The sequence below is a fragment of the Vombatus ursinus genome, unplaced genomic scaffold (genome assembly GCF_900497805.2).
Source record: "Vombatus ursinus unplaced genomic scaffold, bare-nosed wombat genome assembly UNPS02009205.1, whole genome shotgun sequence".
NCBI classification, from domain to species: domain Eukaryota; kingdom Metazoa; phylum Chordata; class Mammalia; order Diprotodontia; family Vombatidae; genus Vombatus; species Vombatus ursinus.
This window is the reverse complement of record NW_020948983.1, coordinates 47,194,044-47,211,027: the sequence shown is the minus strand read 5'-3', so window position 1 is coordinate 47,211,027 and position 16,984 is coordinate 47,194,044. Positions and strand designations below refer to the sequence as shown.

General features: G+C 38.2%; 1 protein-coding gene across 3 annotated transcripts in view; it reads right to left on the bottom strand.

Annotated features, from left to right (window-relative positions):
• Nucleotides 1-2,366: 2,366 nt before the first annotated feature.
• Nucleotides 2,367-16,984, bottom strand: part of FAN1 (FANCD2 and FANCI associated nuclease 1) — a 43,200-nt gene continuing 28,582 nt past the window's right edge. For 2 of the 3 annotated variants that reach the window (XM_027851735.1, XM_027851737.1), the window contains 6 exons: nt 15,018-15,182; nt 14,276-14,438; nt 7,825-7,928; nt 7,103-7,297; nt 3,959-4,087; nt 2,367-2,554 (listed from right to left, as the gene is read on the bottom strand). In XM_027851735.1, coding sequence (XP_027707536.1) covers nt 2,417-2,554; nt 3,959-4,087; nt 7,103-7,297; nt 7,825-7,928; nt 14,276-14,438; nt 15,018-15,182 — 894 coding nt within the window. In that variant the 3' untranslated portion in view covers nt 2,367-2,416. Of the gene's footprint in view, nt 2,555-3,958; nt 4,088-7,102; nt 7,298-7,824; nt 7,929-14,275; nt 14,439-15,017; nt 15,183-16,984 lie in introns of those variants that run through there. The other variant, XM_027851736.1, reaches the window with a different exon arrangement.

Genomic DNA, 16,984 nt, shown 5'->3' with positions numbered 1-16,984 from the left:
CTGGTTCTTTACTTAACATTTTTGAATAACTGATTGATGCAAGGGGTTAATATAAATGAGGCACCCCAAGGCCAGAGAAGTTTAATTACCAAGGTCACATAGCTAATTTTAGTAGCAGAGCTGGAACTACCACAGTTTTGTGGGATTTAGTTTAGTTGTGGGTAGACCAGTCCTCCCAGGACTGCTGCCTTCTGAGGTCCAGGATCACCCCCATTCCATGAGGAGGCATCCAAATAAGGGATCATTGCCTATTTTTGTTTAGGCTTAGAAATGGTCACTAAGCTGGAATCAGGTTTCTCCTGACTAAATGCACCATGTTAATTATTCATTAATTGTTCTTTCATTTGCATGTCAAAGAAACAGCTCTTGGAGGCCACTAGTAATAGATCATAAGTATGTTTGAATTTTGTGACATTCTGGGAAAAAGCCACATTCTGTTTCCACAAGGAAATACTTTTGATCAGCACTGTTGATTGTGCTTATTGCACATTGAACTTGTGCTTATTGCACATTGAACTGATGGAGGGTATGTTTGTTTTTTAAATGAATATTTGCATCTGAAATGGAAATGCAGAAAACTTCCTATTTAAAGAATTTCAACTACTTGCTATTTAGTTTTCCAATCAGGTTTGTAGCTACACAGCTTAAAGGCACTAAACATTTGTGTAGTATAATCTCTAATAAAGTATTTTCTGATGAATTGTACTAGTGGGAATAAAGCATTAGATTATATTTGCCATGCATAGGGAGTGTCTCGTGTGTGTGTGTGTGTGTGTTTGTGTGTGTGTGTATGGATAATTCTTGGGCTTGCTACTTGTGTTGACATAACCCATAGTATGGCTGATACAGGGATATTGTGCTAAGTGCTAGGGATATTAAGGCAAAGATACAGTTTCTGCCCTCAAGGAGCTTACATTCTAATGGGGAAGAAATATATAAATAAGTGGGTATATGTACAACTAGGTCAGAGTTGGAGTTCCTGGAAGAGTGTGAGGTATAAATTAGGAAGGATCCATTATTAAAAGTTTTAGATGCCAAACCAGAGTTTATATTTGCTCTTGGAGATAATGGGGACCTCATGCTCATTAAGCAGGAGGGGTGACGTGTTCAGATGTACACTTTTGTAAAATCACCTTGGCAACTGGAGGTTTTACCGGAGTATGAGGGAGACCAATTACCTATTGCAAATCAAAACCAGGCTGAGCTGGTGACAGAAAATGGAGTATTAGTTGGGAGAGATGATAATTGACCTAACTGATCACCAAATGAAATGGTACAGAGCACAGAAGAGAGCCCAGAATAGAACCTTGGAAGACAACTATTGTTGGTGGGCTTTACCTATTGGAAAATCCAGCAAAGGAGACTAAGGAGCCACCAGACCGGCAGGAAAAGCACCAGGAGAGAAATGTCATGCAAACCTAGTGAGGAAAGAGCGCAACAGTGTCAAGGATCAAGACAGAAAAATCCAATTGATTTGGCAATTAAGACATCATGGGTAACTCTGGAGAGAGCAGCTGTAATTGAAAGATGAGGTCATAAATCAAATTACAACAGGTTTATTTGAGTAAGAAAAATGGCACCACTAAAGGCAGACAGCTTGCTCAAGGAATTTAGTTACAAAGAGGAGGAAAGAGAATAACTAGCTGGGATAGTAAAATCAAGAGGATTTTTCAAGGAAGGACGTGCTTGTAAATAGCAGGCAAGGAGCCAATAGATAATGGAGACAGAAGATAGAGTGGGGATGATTAATGAAGGCAACCTGCTGAAGAAGTTTGGAAAGGATCCGATCAAGAGTGCATGTAGAAGGGTTCACTTTGCAAAGGAGAAGGACCAGAGTGAAAGAGATGACAGTAGAGGAAGATGTCTGAGTGAAGTGAGATGAAGACGAGGAGAAAAGGAGCATTTTCAACGCAAACAGCCTCAAGATGCAGTATTACAGTCTTGCTCCAGGTAGCAAGTGTTCTAATAGTATCAAATCAAGCAACTGTGATTCAAAAATGTGATGTGGACACATCTAAAAGAGTAGTCAGCGTAACATTCTGTGAGGCAGATGCTGCTATTTCCATTTTGGAGATAAGAAAACTAAAGGTTGGAGGGCTTAGATGAAAATACAATAGCTAAAGTGCTTATTACTGACCTTAGCCCACTGCCACATTCTCTGTATCTGTGTGCAAGTCTGACAATGGATTGGGAAAAAAAAAAGAGAAAAAAGGAGAAACTGCCTTGGACAAATACCAATTTAAGTGTCTGATTAATATATGTGTACCTTCATATTATGCTAAAATGAGTCCTTAAACCTGGTAACAGAAACAGTCAAAATTAAGCATGTAAAGTGTAGCAGTAATTTTTATTTTGGAAAGGGGAAAAAAAAAAACCCAGCAGCAAGTGACAAAACATAACCCAAATTCTGTAATCTCTAGCTGAGGCATTTGCTCTTAGCTCCAACTGCAACCACGTGGCAGACTTCTACTTGGGCTCCCAATTTTTGCAGTTCATCCAACCAAATCATCTGCTTGTGGGAAAGGCGATCATTGGGCCCTTTAACTTCTACCAACTAGAATAAAAAAAGTTAAAATGTGATTAATGCTTTAAATGAATAGCTGTCAAAATTTATAACATCAAGGCAGGTTTTTTGTTTGTTTTTACCAACTGCAAGTACTTATTTTTTTAAATTAACCATTCAAAAGGCATCTTTCCTTTGCTACATAAGTTCATAAAAGGTAAGATGACCAAGAAAATACTTCACAAGAAAAGGAGGAGGAGGGGAAGGAGGGGAACCTCATAGCAGCGATTTATTTCCAAACATAAATTAACAAGTTTGCAACAATAATTGTTGAAGAAATTCAAGTTAGTATCTTAGGATAGAAGTGCTAAGTGATCCCATTATTAGACATATGTCCTAAAGAGATCAAAAAAAGAAGGAAATTCAGACCCATATGCACAAAAATATTTGTACAAAAACTGTGTGTTACAGCAAAACAACAACAGCAAATGGAAACAGAGCGGGCATTAATCTACTGGGGAATGAATGGCTGAATAAAATATGTGCTATCAATGTGATGGAATATTAAGAAATAATGAAAGGAAAATCTGGGAAGACTTGTATGAATTAATGCAGAGTGAAATGAACAGTCAGGAGAACATTTTATACAATGCTTACAATACTATAAACAACTATGAAACATTTAAATACTATGATCAACGCAATGATTAACTGTGGCTCCGAAAGTTAGATGATAAATCATGTTGCCCTCCTCTTGGCAGAAAAATGAAGGGCTAGAGAGGCAGAATAAGAATGTAAATTCATTTTGCTTGATCACACCTATTTGTTACAATGAAGGCCTTTTTTTTGGGGGGGGGAATTTACATGAGGATTGCAGAAATAATGATAGTGATGTCATGACTTTGATAGTAATATTACTATCACTATCATTACAACAAGAGTATTATAATTTGATGCCAGGATAAAAAAAAATACACCAGAGGAAAAGGCAGTTGAGAAGGGAATACATGGGGCAGCTAGGTGGCACAGTAGATAGAGCACTGGCCCTGAAGTCAGGAGGACCTGAGTTCAAATCCAGCCTCAGACCAAATACTTGACACTTAACTAGCTGTGTAACCCTGGGCAAGTCACTTAACCCCAATTGCCTAAACAAAAAAAAAAAAAAAAAAAAGGATACAGACAAGCACAGTGATGACTATACCCTTCTTATTGATTTGAAAAAAAATTACATTTGCTAATGTCCCTCAGCTCTCCAAGCACAAAGTTACAATCAGAAATGATATATGGAAGTATATGGATTTGTGCGTTAGAAAAGCAGAAATATTAAAAAACAAAAGCTATTATGATATTGGGTGTTAGAATTATTGGTAATTACCATTCAGTAATTCAAAGGTAAACTGAGGGAAAGTATTAATATAATTAGATATATGACTTTCAAGTTTTGTCAGAGCTTACCTTAAAGTGATTATTGGGGGTATTCCATACAACCAGATCTGGGAGACCCCCTCTATGATGCCGAAGGTCTGTAGCTAGTAGTCTACAAACGCCACTTAAGAAAGGTCCTCCAAAACAGGATACCAGGTCCTTTAAGGCAAAACATAAACTTCTTTAATCTGTTTTTGTTGTCAGTTTAAAAAGCAGTAAGCACCTCTGGTCTTAGGATAAATGAAAAGTACCATATTAATCCAACTCATTGAATTCCCAAAATGAGATCTTTTAAAGTAAATAATTTCTTTAAAGGAAAATATACATAAACATATGATGAAAAGGAAAGAAGCATGGCATGGTAGATGGAAAATTATCTTAGAATAAGTAAGTCCTGAGTTCAACTCTCACCTCTGCTATATACAATACTGGCCATGTAACCCTAAGCAAGTCAATGTACCTCTTAGTAGCTCAGGCAACTTTCTAAGATGATGATTGAAAGACTTTCATTGGTGAATGGAATTTTTTCACCAAGAGTTCTCTATACCAATGAAATTATGGATCCAGAGTGGGGAAAATACAACAAAACAAAGTACCAATTTTATGCTGCTCAGGCTTTTTATATGAACCAGATTTGGGGTTTATAGGCAGAAAATACAGTAATCATTTTTAGCCTATCCAATGAGCACTCTAAACAGCAGAAACACAGCTAGGAATTCTGGCTTCTGAAACAAGTGTAGGGGTGGGTGGATAAAGATTATGAGATTAGTTCTGGAGTAAGAGAAGGCCTTTGGATCCCACTTCCAGCATGAATTGACCTTTACTTTTATTGCACCACAGGTGGCTTTCAGGTGCCACTTGATGGGGGAAGGGTAGCCTGCACTTCCCTACTATCATCAGTGACTTACAATCCCCCAGATGACAGATAAGGGACCCAATAGTGAGGGTAGGAACAGTGGTGGAAGACTCAAGCCTGGGATGTTGCAAGAATGTCTGGAAGATCTGCAGTGAATCACTGGGATACAGAAGATGGAAATGATGGTAGGTGTCAGCCCAGGGTCCAGAAGAGGCTAGTAACATGGATGGATGCCAGGTGAGGGAACAAGGATAGCCACACTATAGATCTGGGGGACATGGCATAGTACAAGAAGACTGTGAGGTATAGGGACAGTAGGCTGGAGGACTCAAGGGGAAGGAGCAAAATCCTTTTAAACTTTGGCACCTGGGGGCAAAGTTCCAGTCATCTTGTCCTAGTTATGGCTTTGTTAAACACATCAATCAATTAATCAACAAACACTCATTACACAACTATTATGTGCTAGGCACTGTAGACACAACGAAAAGGAAAGGAAATTATTCCAGGTCCCAAAGAGCCTACTGCTAGGAGCAGTGGGAGGGGGAGAGTAGGCAAAAACGTGTGTGCATGTGTGTGGGTGTATATATACATATATGTATGTGTGTATATGCAGAATAAATACCAAATAATGGATAGTTTAAGGAGAGAGGGCACTAGCACTAGGGAGAGGAAGAATCAAGAAGGCTTTATTTAGCAGGTAGTGCTTGAGCTGAGTTTTTAAAGGGAGTAGGGGATTCTATTATGTGGAGGTGAGGAGGTGGAGGAGGGAGGTAAGGAGTTTAAAACAGGAAGACTGGAGTAGAGTGAAAAACAGAAAAGAGGCCAATTATGTTGGGCTGTAGAGTGAAGGAAGGACAGTAATGTATAGTTAAGCTGGAAAGATAAGTTGTGGGGGCTCTAAAAGTCAGGCAGAGGAAGTCCTATTTTATCCTAGAGGTAAAAGAGAGCCATTAAAATTTATTGAATAGGGGAGAGGCAGGGTCAGAATTGCATTTAAGGAAAATCACTTTGGCAGCTGTGTGGAGGATGGAAGATCAGAACTGGGAGAGACTTAAGACAAGGAGATCAATTATGAGGCTACTGCCATAGTCCAAGTGAGAGGTGACAAGAGCCCGAACCCAGGTGCTGGCCGTGGGAGTGGAGAGTAGGCAAAAGAAAATCTTGCTGTATCACACAGGGTTCAAACTATGTTTCCATGCTAGTCTTATGTCACATAGACACTGTACTTCATGCAATTCTTGCTCTCTATTTTTATTTCTATTTAGTTTGATGCATAGTTATCTCAAACTTTGTAGTAAAATTTTTTTTTGTTTATAAAGCAATAATAAAATTGAAAATAATCTAATTTAACAACTGAGATTTATGTAGAAAAATATAAATGCATATATGCATCTAAATCATGATTTTACAGAATTATATTATGTACACCAGATACCAGTTGATAAATAAAATCAAAGGTGTTAGTGTAAAGTTCCAAATGCAGAGGGTCATAATCTCCCACCTGCATATATGACTTCAAAAAGCATATAATAATACTTAGGACATTCAGTAATCCTGGAAATGGACATAAAACAAAACTGGTTCCCAAAAGCATCTGAACAAATTTTTAAATGACAAAGCAATCAACAGTTAGTAAGAGATGATATGCATAGCCTTAAGAGTTGATGTCAATCACGCCTTGCAACAGCACTTACCTTGAGGTTTTTGCTAATAAAAGAATGTTGGGTTGGATGGACAATGAGTCCAACCTAATCTGGACATACCCTGTGCTCCCAGTAGATCAAATACTTTTTCCTTGCCTGTAAGTCAATTATACTAAGCTCAAGAAAACATATAAAACATCATTGACCAATATATTTTACTGACTTGTTCTTCTAAATAAATTTTCTGGTTAGCCACTTATCTGTCCTACCTCCACCTGCTCTGAATGGAAGTATCTCGTAATGCTGGTTTATATTTTAAGGGATAGCTCTAGAGGAGAAAGTAAGGCTGGTGGCCGCACAGCCCTCCCTCATTTAAATCCAATTCACCTGTAAGTCATGGCATCACCTCCCTAATGTCATGGTTCTCTTTGAGAGTAAAGGACAAACAACAAGGGAAGAATGAATCTGGAAATAGTATTAGGAGTGCAAACAGTCCAAGCAGCAAAGGCAGATAAGAGTTTCTGGTTGTAGGTGTGGGGCTGGATAAGTACAGTGAGAAACTGGTTGATTCAGGGATAGAAAAAGGGATGCTATAGTGCTTGGCTGTTGGAAGATGCTGCTGCCCCCCATTTATTTGGCCAACCTAGGGTAGGATGTCAAACACTTCCCCATTACCTGTGCTTGCTGAAGAGAAGAGAACCTGTCCCAGTTGACTCCTGATGCTACTTTACCCTCCTGAGCATTCCATACATTTGCAATCCACTCTTTCAGAGTCTCAGGAGAAGCCTTGTGAATCATCTGGAGCCTAGACTCAATAGCATCTCGTCTATTTTCATAGAAGCTGTCTGTATACAAATCCAATGGGAATGCCTGTATAGAAATGTAAATATGCTCTGTAATATGGTGACTGACTGGAATTAGAGGAATTTTCAAAAACTGTCAAGTTTTTAAAGGTCAATTTAAATAAAATGTCATTCTCATCTAAATCTTTTTTCTTAAAAGGTGATGCATCCATAAAGATGATTGTGTAAAAGCAATTTGTGATGCTAACTTTTTATAGCTGATATAACCTCAAAAGGGTATTTTAGGCTAAATAATGAGAGCTTAATAGAGCTTAATATCCATATGGCATATTCTGAATTCATAAGATCTAAGATTAATTTACTAATAATTTGGAATTCAACATAACAATTATTTAAAATATCAATATGTTAAGTATATAGCATAACATAGTATGCTATAGTATATAGTAATCATAAATAGTACAATAAAATAATCAAGAATATCAAAAAATTTAAAATAAATGTCTTCAATCTTCTATTACATATGAAACTAAATAGCAAAAAATGAATTATTAGAAAAATTGCTTAAAGATTTATAAAAATATATATAAATACCTGATAGAAATTTCTAAAAACATCTGGTATCCCATCCATGAAAATGATGTCCCATAGTAGAAAGCTATATAGAGTAATAAATGTAGACCCTTCCCCATGAATACCTAGGGCAAAAGTCATATAGATATTCTGATTTGCAGTAATAAAATGAAAATATGACAAAGTTTAATTTCCTTTAAATTAACTGCAACAACCCCTCAAACAGATGAACATTTACCAAATACTTAGCTTTCAAATTATTAACAAATTTTTTTGAGGACTATCACGTAGTATAAAAAAATACATTATGTATTGGTATTGCCATTTGTTTACGTAAGGGAGCCTGGTTTAGAGTAGCAAAATTTTATTCCTGAGATAATTAAAAATCCTTTTTTCAGATATTATCAACTATGTCATTTTGTTGCTGGAAACCCTGAAATGCCAGGGTACAGGGCAGAGTCTGCCTGAAATGAATTCACACACTCAAACCTTCTTCTAGTCAAGGAGCAGTTTACTGTAATGCCAACAGAAGTGGGCAGGATTCCTAGTGAACCTGCAACTTAATAGGGGTGAGACTATTGCTTATATACAAAAAGGACAGTGAAAGGATCTGAATGGGATTAAGGAGTAGTAAATAGTCTGGGGTAGGCCAGGTGAAATAGTGAAAGGAATATTAAGTAGTCTGCATGGGCTAAGAGCAACAGTGAAAGGACTGTCAAGCAAGCTAATTAGATGAGCTAGGCAGGCTGGGGTGGGCCAGTTGCCTTGGGCAGAGAGCTGGGGTGCTAAAATGTATGGGAAAATTCAGGGACTGGGTAGCTTTCAAAGGTCTTTTCTTTTTAGGGATCCAGGTCCCATCACCCCATCAGAAAGACATGGAAGAAGTGTTGATATGTAATATATTGAAACTCTCAATGGTAAAACCAAGGCAAAGCAAAGAGGCAAGATATAGAATCTGATCCCTGGTCAGCAGCAATTAGAAAGAAGGGAAAGGAAGATATAAAAATGGCCAGAAGGAGGATTCCCATCACTCTGGATAATAGTTAAGGATATTTCTATTTGTTTTTAGAAGATTAAAGGCAAGTATGTACTAAATGGGAATTGAATACTACGCAACTGGCCTCACAGTGGGTCAGTAGCATTTATTAAGAATCCTACTATGTGCTTGGCTCCGTGTTAAGCCCTAGGGATACAAAAAAAGGCAAAACACAGCCCTTCCCCAAAGAAACTCAAAGTCTAATGCAGGAGACAAGTAAACACATATGTACAAACAAGCTATATGCAGGACAAATAGGAATGGGATTTTAGATGGGACTTCAAGAAGTCAGTAGGTGTAGATGAGGAAGGAGAGCATTCTAGGCATGGGGAACAGTCAGAGAAAACCCGGTCAAGGGATGGAGTGTACTGTCCACTGAACTGCCAGGAAGCCAGCATCAAACAATTTGAGAACTACTTGTTGATATCCCTTTATTACTTATCTATTGTGTAATGATTTCGGTCAGGCCGACCAACCAGCAGACTGCTGCAACAGGACAAAACTGAGGTGATGAGGGTCTATGCTAGAGTGATAACAGCGTCAGAAAAGAGAAGGAGGTATATTCAAGAGTTATTACAAAGGTGAAATAGACAGACTTTGGCAACAGATTAGATATGGGGTGAGGGAGGTGGAGATAAGAGACTTCAAGAGTCAAGAAGATACCTACATTGTGAGCCAGAGGGAATGGGAGGATGGTGTACAATAACAGAGGAGAGGGTTGCAGAGGCCTTAGGGGGCGAGATAATGAGTTCAGTTTTGGAAAGGTTGAATTTAAGTGAGAAGGAGCAAGATTTTTTTTTTTAAATAAATGAGCTCCTGAAATAGATGTGGTCTGGGGGCAGCTAGGTGGTACAGTGGATAGAGCTCTGGCTTTGGAGTCAGGAGGATCTGAGTTCAAATCTGGCCTCAGACACATAACACTTACTAGCTGTGTGACTCTGGGCAAGTCACTTAACCCCACTGCCTAGCCAAAAAAAAAAAAAAAAAAAAAGGAACAGATGTGGTCTGACTAGGGCAGAAAAATGACCAACTAGTTTGATCCAACTCAGCAATAGCAAAGACCTGGACACATCCATCCATTGGCTATAGTGCATTTAGAAGTTAAAATGGTAGGACAAATGCTGTATAGAAACTGCCTTAAGTTTGAGCCTACTCTTTCCAGGGACCAGGGTGGCATAGGAGTCAGTGTGGCCCCAGGGGCTGGGGAGAAACACTGGTGGACGCTCAAGCCAATGGCATTAGGGAATCACTGGGATGATCCCAAACCTGAGATGCATTTGTGTAAGTGGGATATGGGATAAGAATTCTTAGAACTTCTATGAGCTACATGGGGTAGATCGGGGAAAGAGGAGACCTCATTCAGGATAAATGTAAAGCCCTTTGCTTTTTGGAAAACCTACTGGAGAGATTCTCTACCTGGGACTTTTATTATTGGACACCCTGGATCCACTGGAGAAATAAGAACATTTTTTCCTCTTTCTTTTAAACTGCAATTTTCAGTTTTGGGATATATATCTTTAAAAGTCAAATGAATTCTTCTGAGACAATCTTTGCCTGTAAGAATGGTTATTATGTACCATTATCTATTATATTACTGTAATCCTGTATGCACACTTCAGTTAACATGAGAAATTTTTGGATTTTGAACCCTAAAACACTAGTGACTAGTAGATTGCTTAGAGCATACTATGGTAGTTCATAAATGTTCATATTATTTGCTTTCACTTTCTATGAGACCCAGACTGCTTGCCTTTATTTGTGACATGAGCTTGTCTGAGACCCTTTTGGAAATCAGGTCCATTGGATAATGTTTGCCTACTGGCGTAGAAATCCCAGACATTCAACTCCAAGAGCTTAATCTCTTTCTCCTGGGAGTCTCACCCCTCTTCAGGGCTTACATGATATTATATTTAGCCTCTAACTCAGCCTATTTGTCTTGGTATTGGTCGAATTTGGAATTCCCATATGTGTCCTTGCAGTGGCAGGTGTCTCCTGGGGGAATATTCCAGGAGACTCTGGGAATAGGGACTCAAAGGAAATCTGCCTACAAAGAGGACTAACTATGGTATGGGGACCCTGAGAGAAATTCGAATGTGCCTCCTGTAGAAAGACATCTTAAAAATCTCATAGACCACAGTGGATGGCCTTATGCAGGGGTGGGGAAACGGCCTTGGGTGTGGCCTTTTCACTGGGTCTGAGTTTTACAGAACAAATCCTTTTATTAAGGGGATGTGTTCTGTGACATCTGGATTCAGTCGAGGGGCTGCACTTGAGGACCTAGAGGGCTACATGTGGCCTTCAGGCCACAGGTTCCCCACTCCTGTATGTGTTGATGGGATCATAAAATAGTTTTCACCAAGGACAGTCTGGTTTCCCACTGAAGGGTAGGAGTGGGGGATGATGAAGTCAGCTCTAGGATTACTCCACATGATTTAGGAACTTCTGTAGGGCTAAGTTTTCCTTTTTGAAACAGAAATCTTTATTTTCTTTTCCTTTTTAAGTTAGTGATTAAACCTAGGATGTGTGTGTGGGGTAGGGATGGAGACTCAAGAAAGAGATCCCTTTAATAGGAAAGGAAGAAAGTAAAGTACCCCAGTACCCCTAGAATTCAGTGCCAGTTATGTTTTGACACTTAGTAGCTGACTGAGGGGCAGCTAGATGGTGCAGTGGATAGAGCGCCAGGCCTAGAATCAGCGAGACCTGAGTTCAAATATGGCCTCAGACACTAGCTGCATTTCCCTGGGCAAGTCACTTAACCCTGTAAAATGAGCTGGAGAAAGAAATGACAAACTGCTCCAGTATACTTACCAAGAATACCCCAAATGGGGTCACAAAGAGTCAGCTGCGATTGAAATGACTGAGGAACAAAGCTGACTGAGTCCAGAATAGAGCGGCCTCCTCATAGGAAAGGTAAAGGGCAAGGACCCCAGCCCCTAAAGTTAAGGGACCAGGCAAATCAGTTTGGTTTCTGATCCGAAAGGTAAGGGGCTGATTTCCAGTCAATCCAAGGTCCTTAGTCCCTGTGGTGAGAAGCCCACATGCTCAAGGAACACTGGACCTCTGAGAAAAAGGGCTTGGTTTTCTTTTCTTTTCCTTTTTTCTCTAATGTATTGTTTTTTTTGGTTGGGAAAGGCCCTCTTTGCAAGCAAAAGACAGGAAGTAAACGATAGTTCTATGTTAACAAAACTGAGAACACAAAAGAAATAGAGAAATGCCTTCAAAAATGTAAAATACTCAAACCAACAGAATGCCAAATAGAGATCTTAGATAGTCAAACCTTATTAAAGAAATGGCTGTAAAGGAACTACCAAAGGGGAGGAAAAACTGGCCCTTACGGGTTCACAAGACAATCCCAGCAAACTTTTAAAGGACAATTAATACCTCTACTGTACAAATTATTCTCAAAAATTGAGAAAAAAAATACTCTACCAAACTTCCTTTGTGAAACATTATAGTCCTAATTCTTAAACAGGGAAGAATTAAAGCATAGAAAGAAAACAACAGATATCTCAAACTGGATGTCTTATAGAAATCTTAAACTCAACATGTCCAAAACTAAACTCATCTTCTCCTCTCTCCCCACCCCAACCCTGTCCTCTTTCAAACTTTACTATTACTATCAAGAAATACCACCATCCTCTCAGTCACCCAGGGTCACAACCCAGGTGTCAACCCTGACTCCCCACTCTCTCTCACCCCCCCACCCCATCCAAACAGTAGTCAAGATCTGTTGTTTCTACCTTTGTAACATTTCTTGTATATGCTGTGTTCTCTACTCTCACACAGCAACCAACCTCTTGCAAGCCCTCATCACTATTGCGCTGAACTACTGCAGGAGCCTACCGGTTAGTTTCCCTGAGCAAAAGATATTCCACAAATATCTAAGTAGTCAAGTGATATGAACAAACAGTTATCAAAATAAGAACTGTAAACTACTGAAAAAATGTTCCAAATTATTAATAAGAAAAATGAAAATCAAAATAATTCTGATGTTTCATTGACCAAGGTAATAAATATCACAAAAGTCACAAACAGTCAATACTTAGAGGAATTGTGGAAAGTCACATTAACACATTGGTGGTGGATCTATGGGTCTAATCTAACCATTTTGGAAAGCAATTTGAAATTCCGCAAATAAAGTAACTAAAATGTCTGTACCCTTTGATCCAGAGAGTCCAGTGCTAGGCATATTACCAAATGAGGTCACTGACAAGAAGGAAGGAAGTCTCCACATATACCACAGTACTTATAGCAGCACTTTTTTTTTTTGTTAACTTTATTTTATTTTTTCCAATTACATGTAAAGATAGTTTTCAACATTCATTTTTTATAAGAGCTTGAGTTTCAAATTTTTTCTGCCTCCTATTCCTCCTCTCAAAGAAGGCAAGCAATCTGATATAGGTTATACATGTGCAATCATGTAAACATATTTCCACATTAGTCATATTGTGAAAAAAGAAACAGAAGGAAAAGCCACAAAAAAACAAAAACAAAAACACAAAAGGGGAAAATAGTATGTTTCAATCTGCATTCAGACTCCATAGTTCTTTTTCTAAATGTAGATAACACTTTCCATCATAAGTCTTTTGGAACTGTCTCGGAACATTGTTTATTACTAAGAAAACCTAAGTCAATCATAGTTGATTATAGCACAATGTTGCTGTTTCTGTGTACAATGTCCTCCTAGTTCTTCTCACTTCATTCAGAATCAGTTCATGTAAGTCTTTCCAGGTTTTTCTGAAATCTGCCTGCTCGTCATTTCTTATAGTACAGTAGTATTCCATTACATTCATATACCACAACTTGTTCAGTCATTCCCCAACTGACAGGCATTCCCTCAATTTCCAATTCTTTGCCTCCACAAAAAGAGCTATAGCAGCTGTTTTACAGATGAAGTAACTGAGTCAAACAGGCTTAAGTGACTGGCCCAGAGAAATGCCGCTAGTGTCTGAGGCCATATTTGAACTCAGGTCTCCCTGATTCCTGGCCTGGCGCTCTATAGCTCAGCTTTGTGGTAACAAAACTGGAAACACAGTAGATGTCCACTGGCTGGGAAATGGCTAAACAAAAAGTGGTACATGAATGGAATGGAATGTTACTGTGCATTAAGAAATGATGACCACAAAAAAGCACAGAAACACTTACATGCAAAGTGAAGTAAGCAAAGCCAGATGACAATCTACACAATGACCTCAACAATATAAATGGAAAGAAGGACAACGATGAAACTACTGAACCTGAGTGTTGTGAAATTATAAAGAACAAGTGTGACACCAAAGAAGAACTATGAGAAGATGTCATCCTTTGCTGCTTTGTAGAATTGGAGTCATGGAATGTCTGACTTTGTAATGTGCTGACTGGACACAGGAAGAAATATAGGTGATGTAAAAATAGAAGACATTTTAAAAACTATTTTTAAAAAGTTGGTTATATTACCTTGGTCAAAACCATTCTGCCTGTAATAGGCTAGAGCTAGTTCTTCAACCGAACACATGACTGTGCTTGGAGTAAATTCATCTCCTTCTGTATCAGTTTCCTCCATAAGAAACACAGACTTTCCTATTCCACTTTGAGGACACATTTTCCCTTTTATGGTCACCTGAACAATATCAAAAAGGTATCAAAACAAATCAACCTAACTTAAAACAACTGTTTTCATGCAGTAACAAAATGTTCTCTTAATTCAGTGGGCCATGGCCAGACCTAGATACATTTTCAGTAGATAACATAAGTATATAACTGATAATCTTACAACAATAATAAATGTAGAATTTATACTGTTGTTCCCCCACTTCCTACCCGCCCCAGTGACAGCATGTAACTGCTGGAATTGATTGCTCTGGAATCAACTCAGGATAAAAAACTAGCAAAATGCCACGGGGAGCTTCTTTCCTCAGCGGTATAAAGAAAACCACCAAGAGAAGAAATTTTATTCATTTGAAAGGAAGAAAGAAAAAAACTGGACTTTGTATGTTTGGAGTAAATCACACGTTCTGTGAGCAACTGCTCATAGATAGGAACATGGAAAAAGAACAGAATTTGTTCAAAATGTGAACAGAAAATTTCTAATGTTAAAAGATAAAATAAAAATAGATTGTTCTTAAGTTGTTGGCTGTATAAAAGAGAAAGTATAGTCGGTTAATCTTGACTATGTGAAAACCAAAGGATATTTACTCACATGGGTAACATCCTGAATAGTTATAACTGGCATTTTATGAAAGAGGTGGCTGAATTTTTTACAACTCGGAGAATCTTTTAGTCGCATTGCTCGTTGGTAAAGAGAAAAACGATGTCCTGTTCGTACATGTGGATCCAACAACCCTTCTGTGATACAGTGAATAGCCTAGGGTACAACACAATCACACCTGAAAATCTTAAATATGGCAGACTTTTCTTTAGTTTAGTGGGATGCTATGAATTATTAAGCTTAGCAAAATAAACACTTTAAAAATCAGGGTTGCTGTATTGAATTTTGCTTTATCCAGTTCTGAAACTCCCTCTGATATTCCTCATAGTACATCTAAATGTATGATAAATACAACCTATCAACTACATGATGCTAGCTAGTTGCCCCTCGTACTCAGTTACGGAGCACAATAAATACTGGCTACTAAATCTTTGTGAAGAACTTTTGAACCACAGAAACCAAAGTGCCAAATAAGCACTAAATCACAGATCTGTTCTAACCCTTTCATTTTATAGACAAGGAAACTGAAGCCCAGAGGTGAGTAAGTTACCTAAGGTTACATAAATAGGTAGGAAGAAAGCCAGGACTAGAAACTGGGTTTTAGCCTTTCTTTGAAATGTTCTTCCCACTTTCTCAATCTGAAGGAAAAAACAAACAAACAAAGAAACAACTCAGCAGCTTTTAGGGTCGAGTTTAGAGGAATAAAACTTAAATAGTAAATGCAAGGCAAGAAATGATTAGTTAAACATGTATTTACAAGGAGATCCTTAAGTCAAAGGCAGTAAGACATTGTAAAAAGCATTTTTACTTTTAAAAGCATGGGATAAACACAACACACAGGACTAGCAAAGGAAGCCTCCCTGCTTGCCTTTGTAGTCAGTTCTTTATTATAATGTGCTATCTAGTTGTTCATTCCTTCACTACAGAGGTTTAGAAAGGGTAGAATAAGAATTTTCAAGGATTGTCAACTAAGTCCTATAAGGAAAGGCTTAAGGAATTGGCATTCTTTAGCAACAAAATGAAAGCTGAAGAAAACTTAAGTATCTGAAAGTATACAAAATAATTTTTAGATAAGCAACCCTAGCATTATCTGATATAAATCTAGATATCAATTCTAAGCTTACAGGTAAATGAAGGAAAGCAAACAAAGCCAAAAGACTTTCTGGAGCATCTTTACTGTTTCACCTCAGTTAAAAAAGCATGGAGGTAATCAAAAAGATATTCACTTGAAACACTTTGAGCAGGTTTTTAGATTTGCAACATAAAAGAAATATGCACTATTTCTACATTCCATGGTTAGTTCTTTCCACCCTGAAGTCATCATAACTTGCTTAATGTGCCAGTTGAAAAAACAAAAGCCCAAAGAGGATCAGATTCAACCATTCAATACAAATGCAAGACTGGAATGAAGATGGGGGTGAAACCAACAACTGGACATACAAAGAGCTACTGTTCCGATTCAGCTGTGCTTAATAGTCTTTTGATTCCCTACTCTGCCCTCTGATAATGCCAGCCAACAAAACCACTTTCTAATTCAAAGCTCTTCTACTCCACTAATCACAGTATTGGGTAAGAACAGGTGAACCAATTCAATGGTATGAGGATAATCATTCAACAAATTATATAATCATGTAACAAAGTACTGTAAAGGGTTTCAAAACTTTGTTTTTCTTAATCATGGGATAACATAGTAAGAAAATGAGCAGAACATGTAGTATCATATTTTATCATTATCTACTTAGAGGAGCGCATAAAACCCTGACCCTGGAACAAGGAAGACCTGTGTTCAAAGCCAATCTCAGAAACTGCCTAGTTGTGTGACCCTGGGCAAGTGACTTAACCTGTCTGCCTCAATTTCCTCAACTGTAAAATGGGGATAATAATGGCACCTACTTCACAAGGTTGCTGTGAGGCTCAAATAACATCATTTTAAAGCACTTAGCCCAGTGCCTGACACA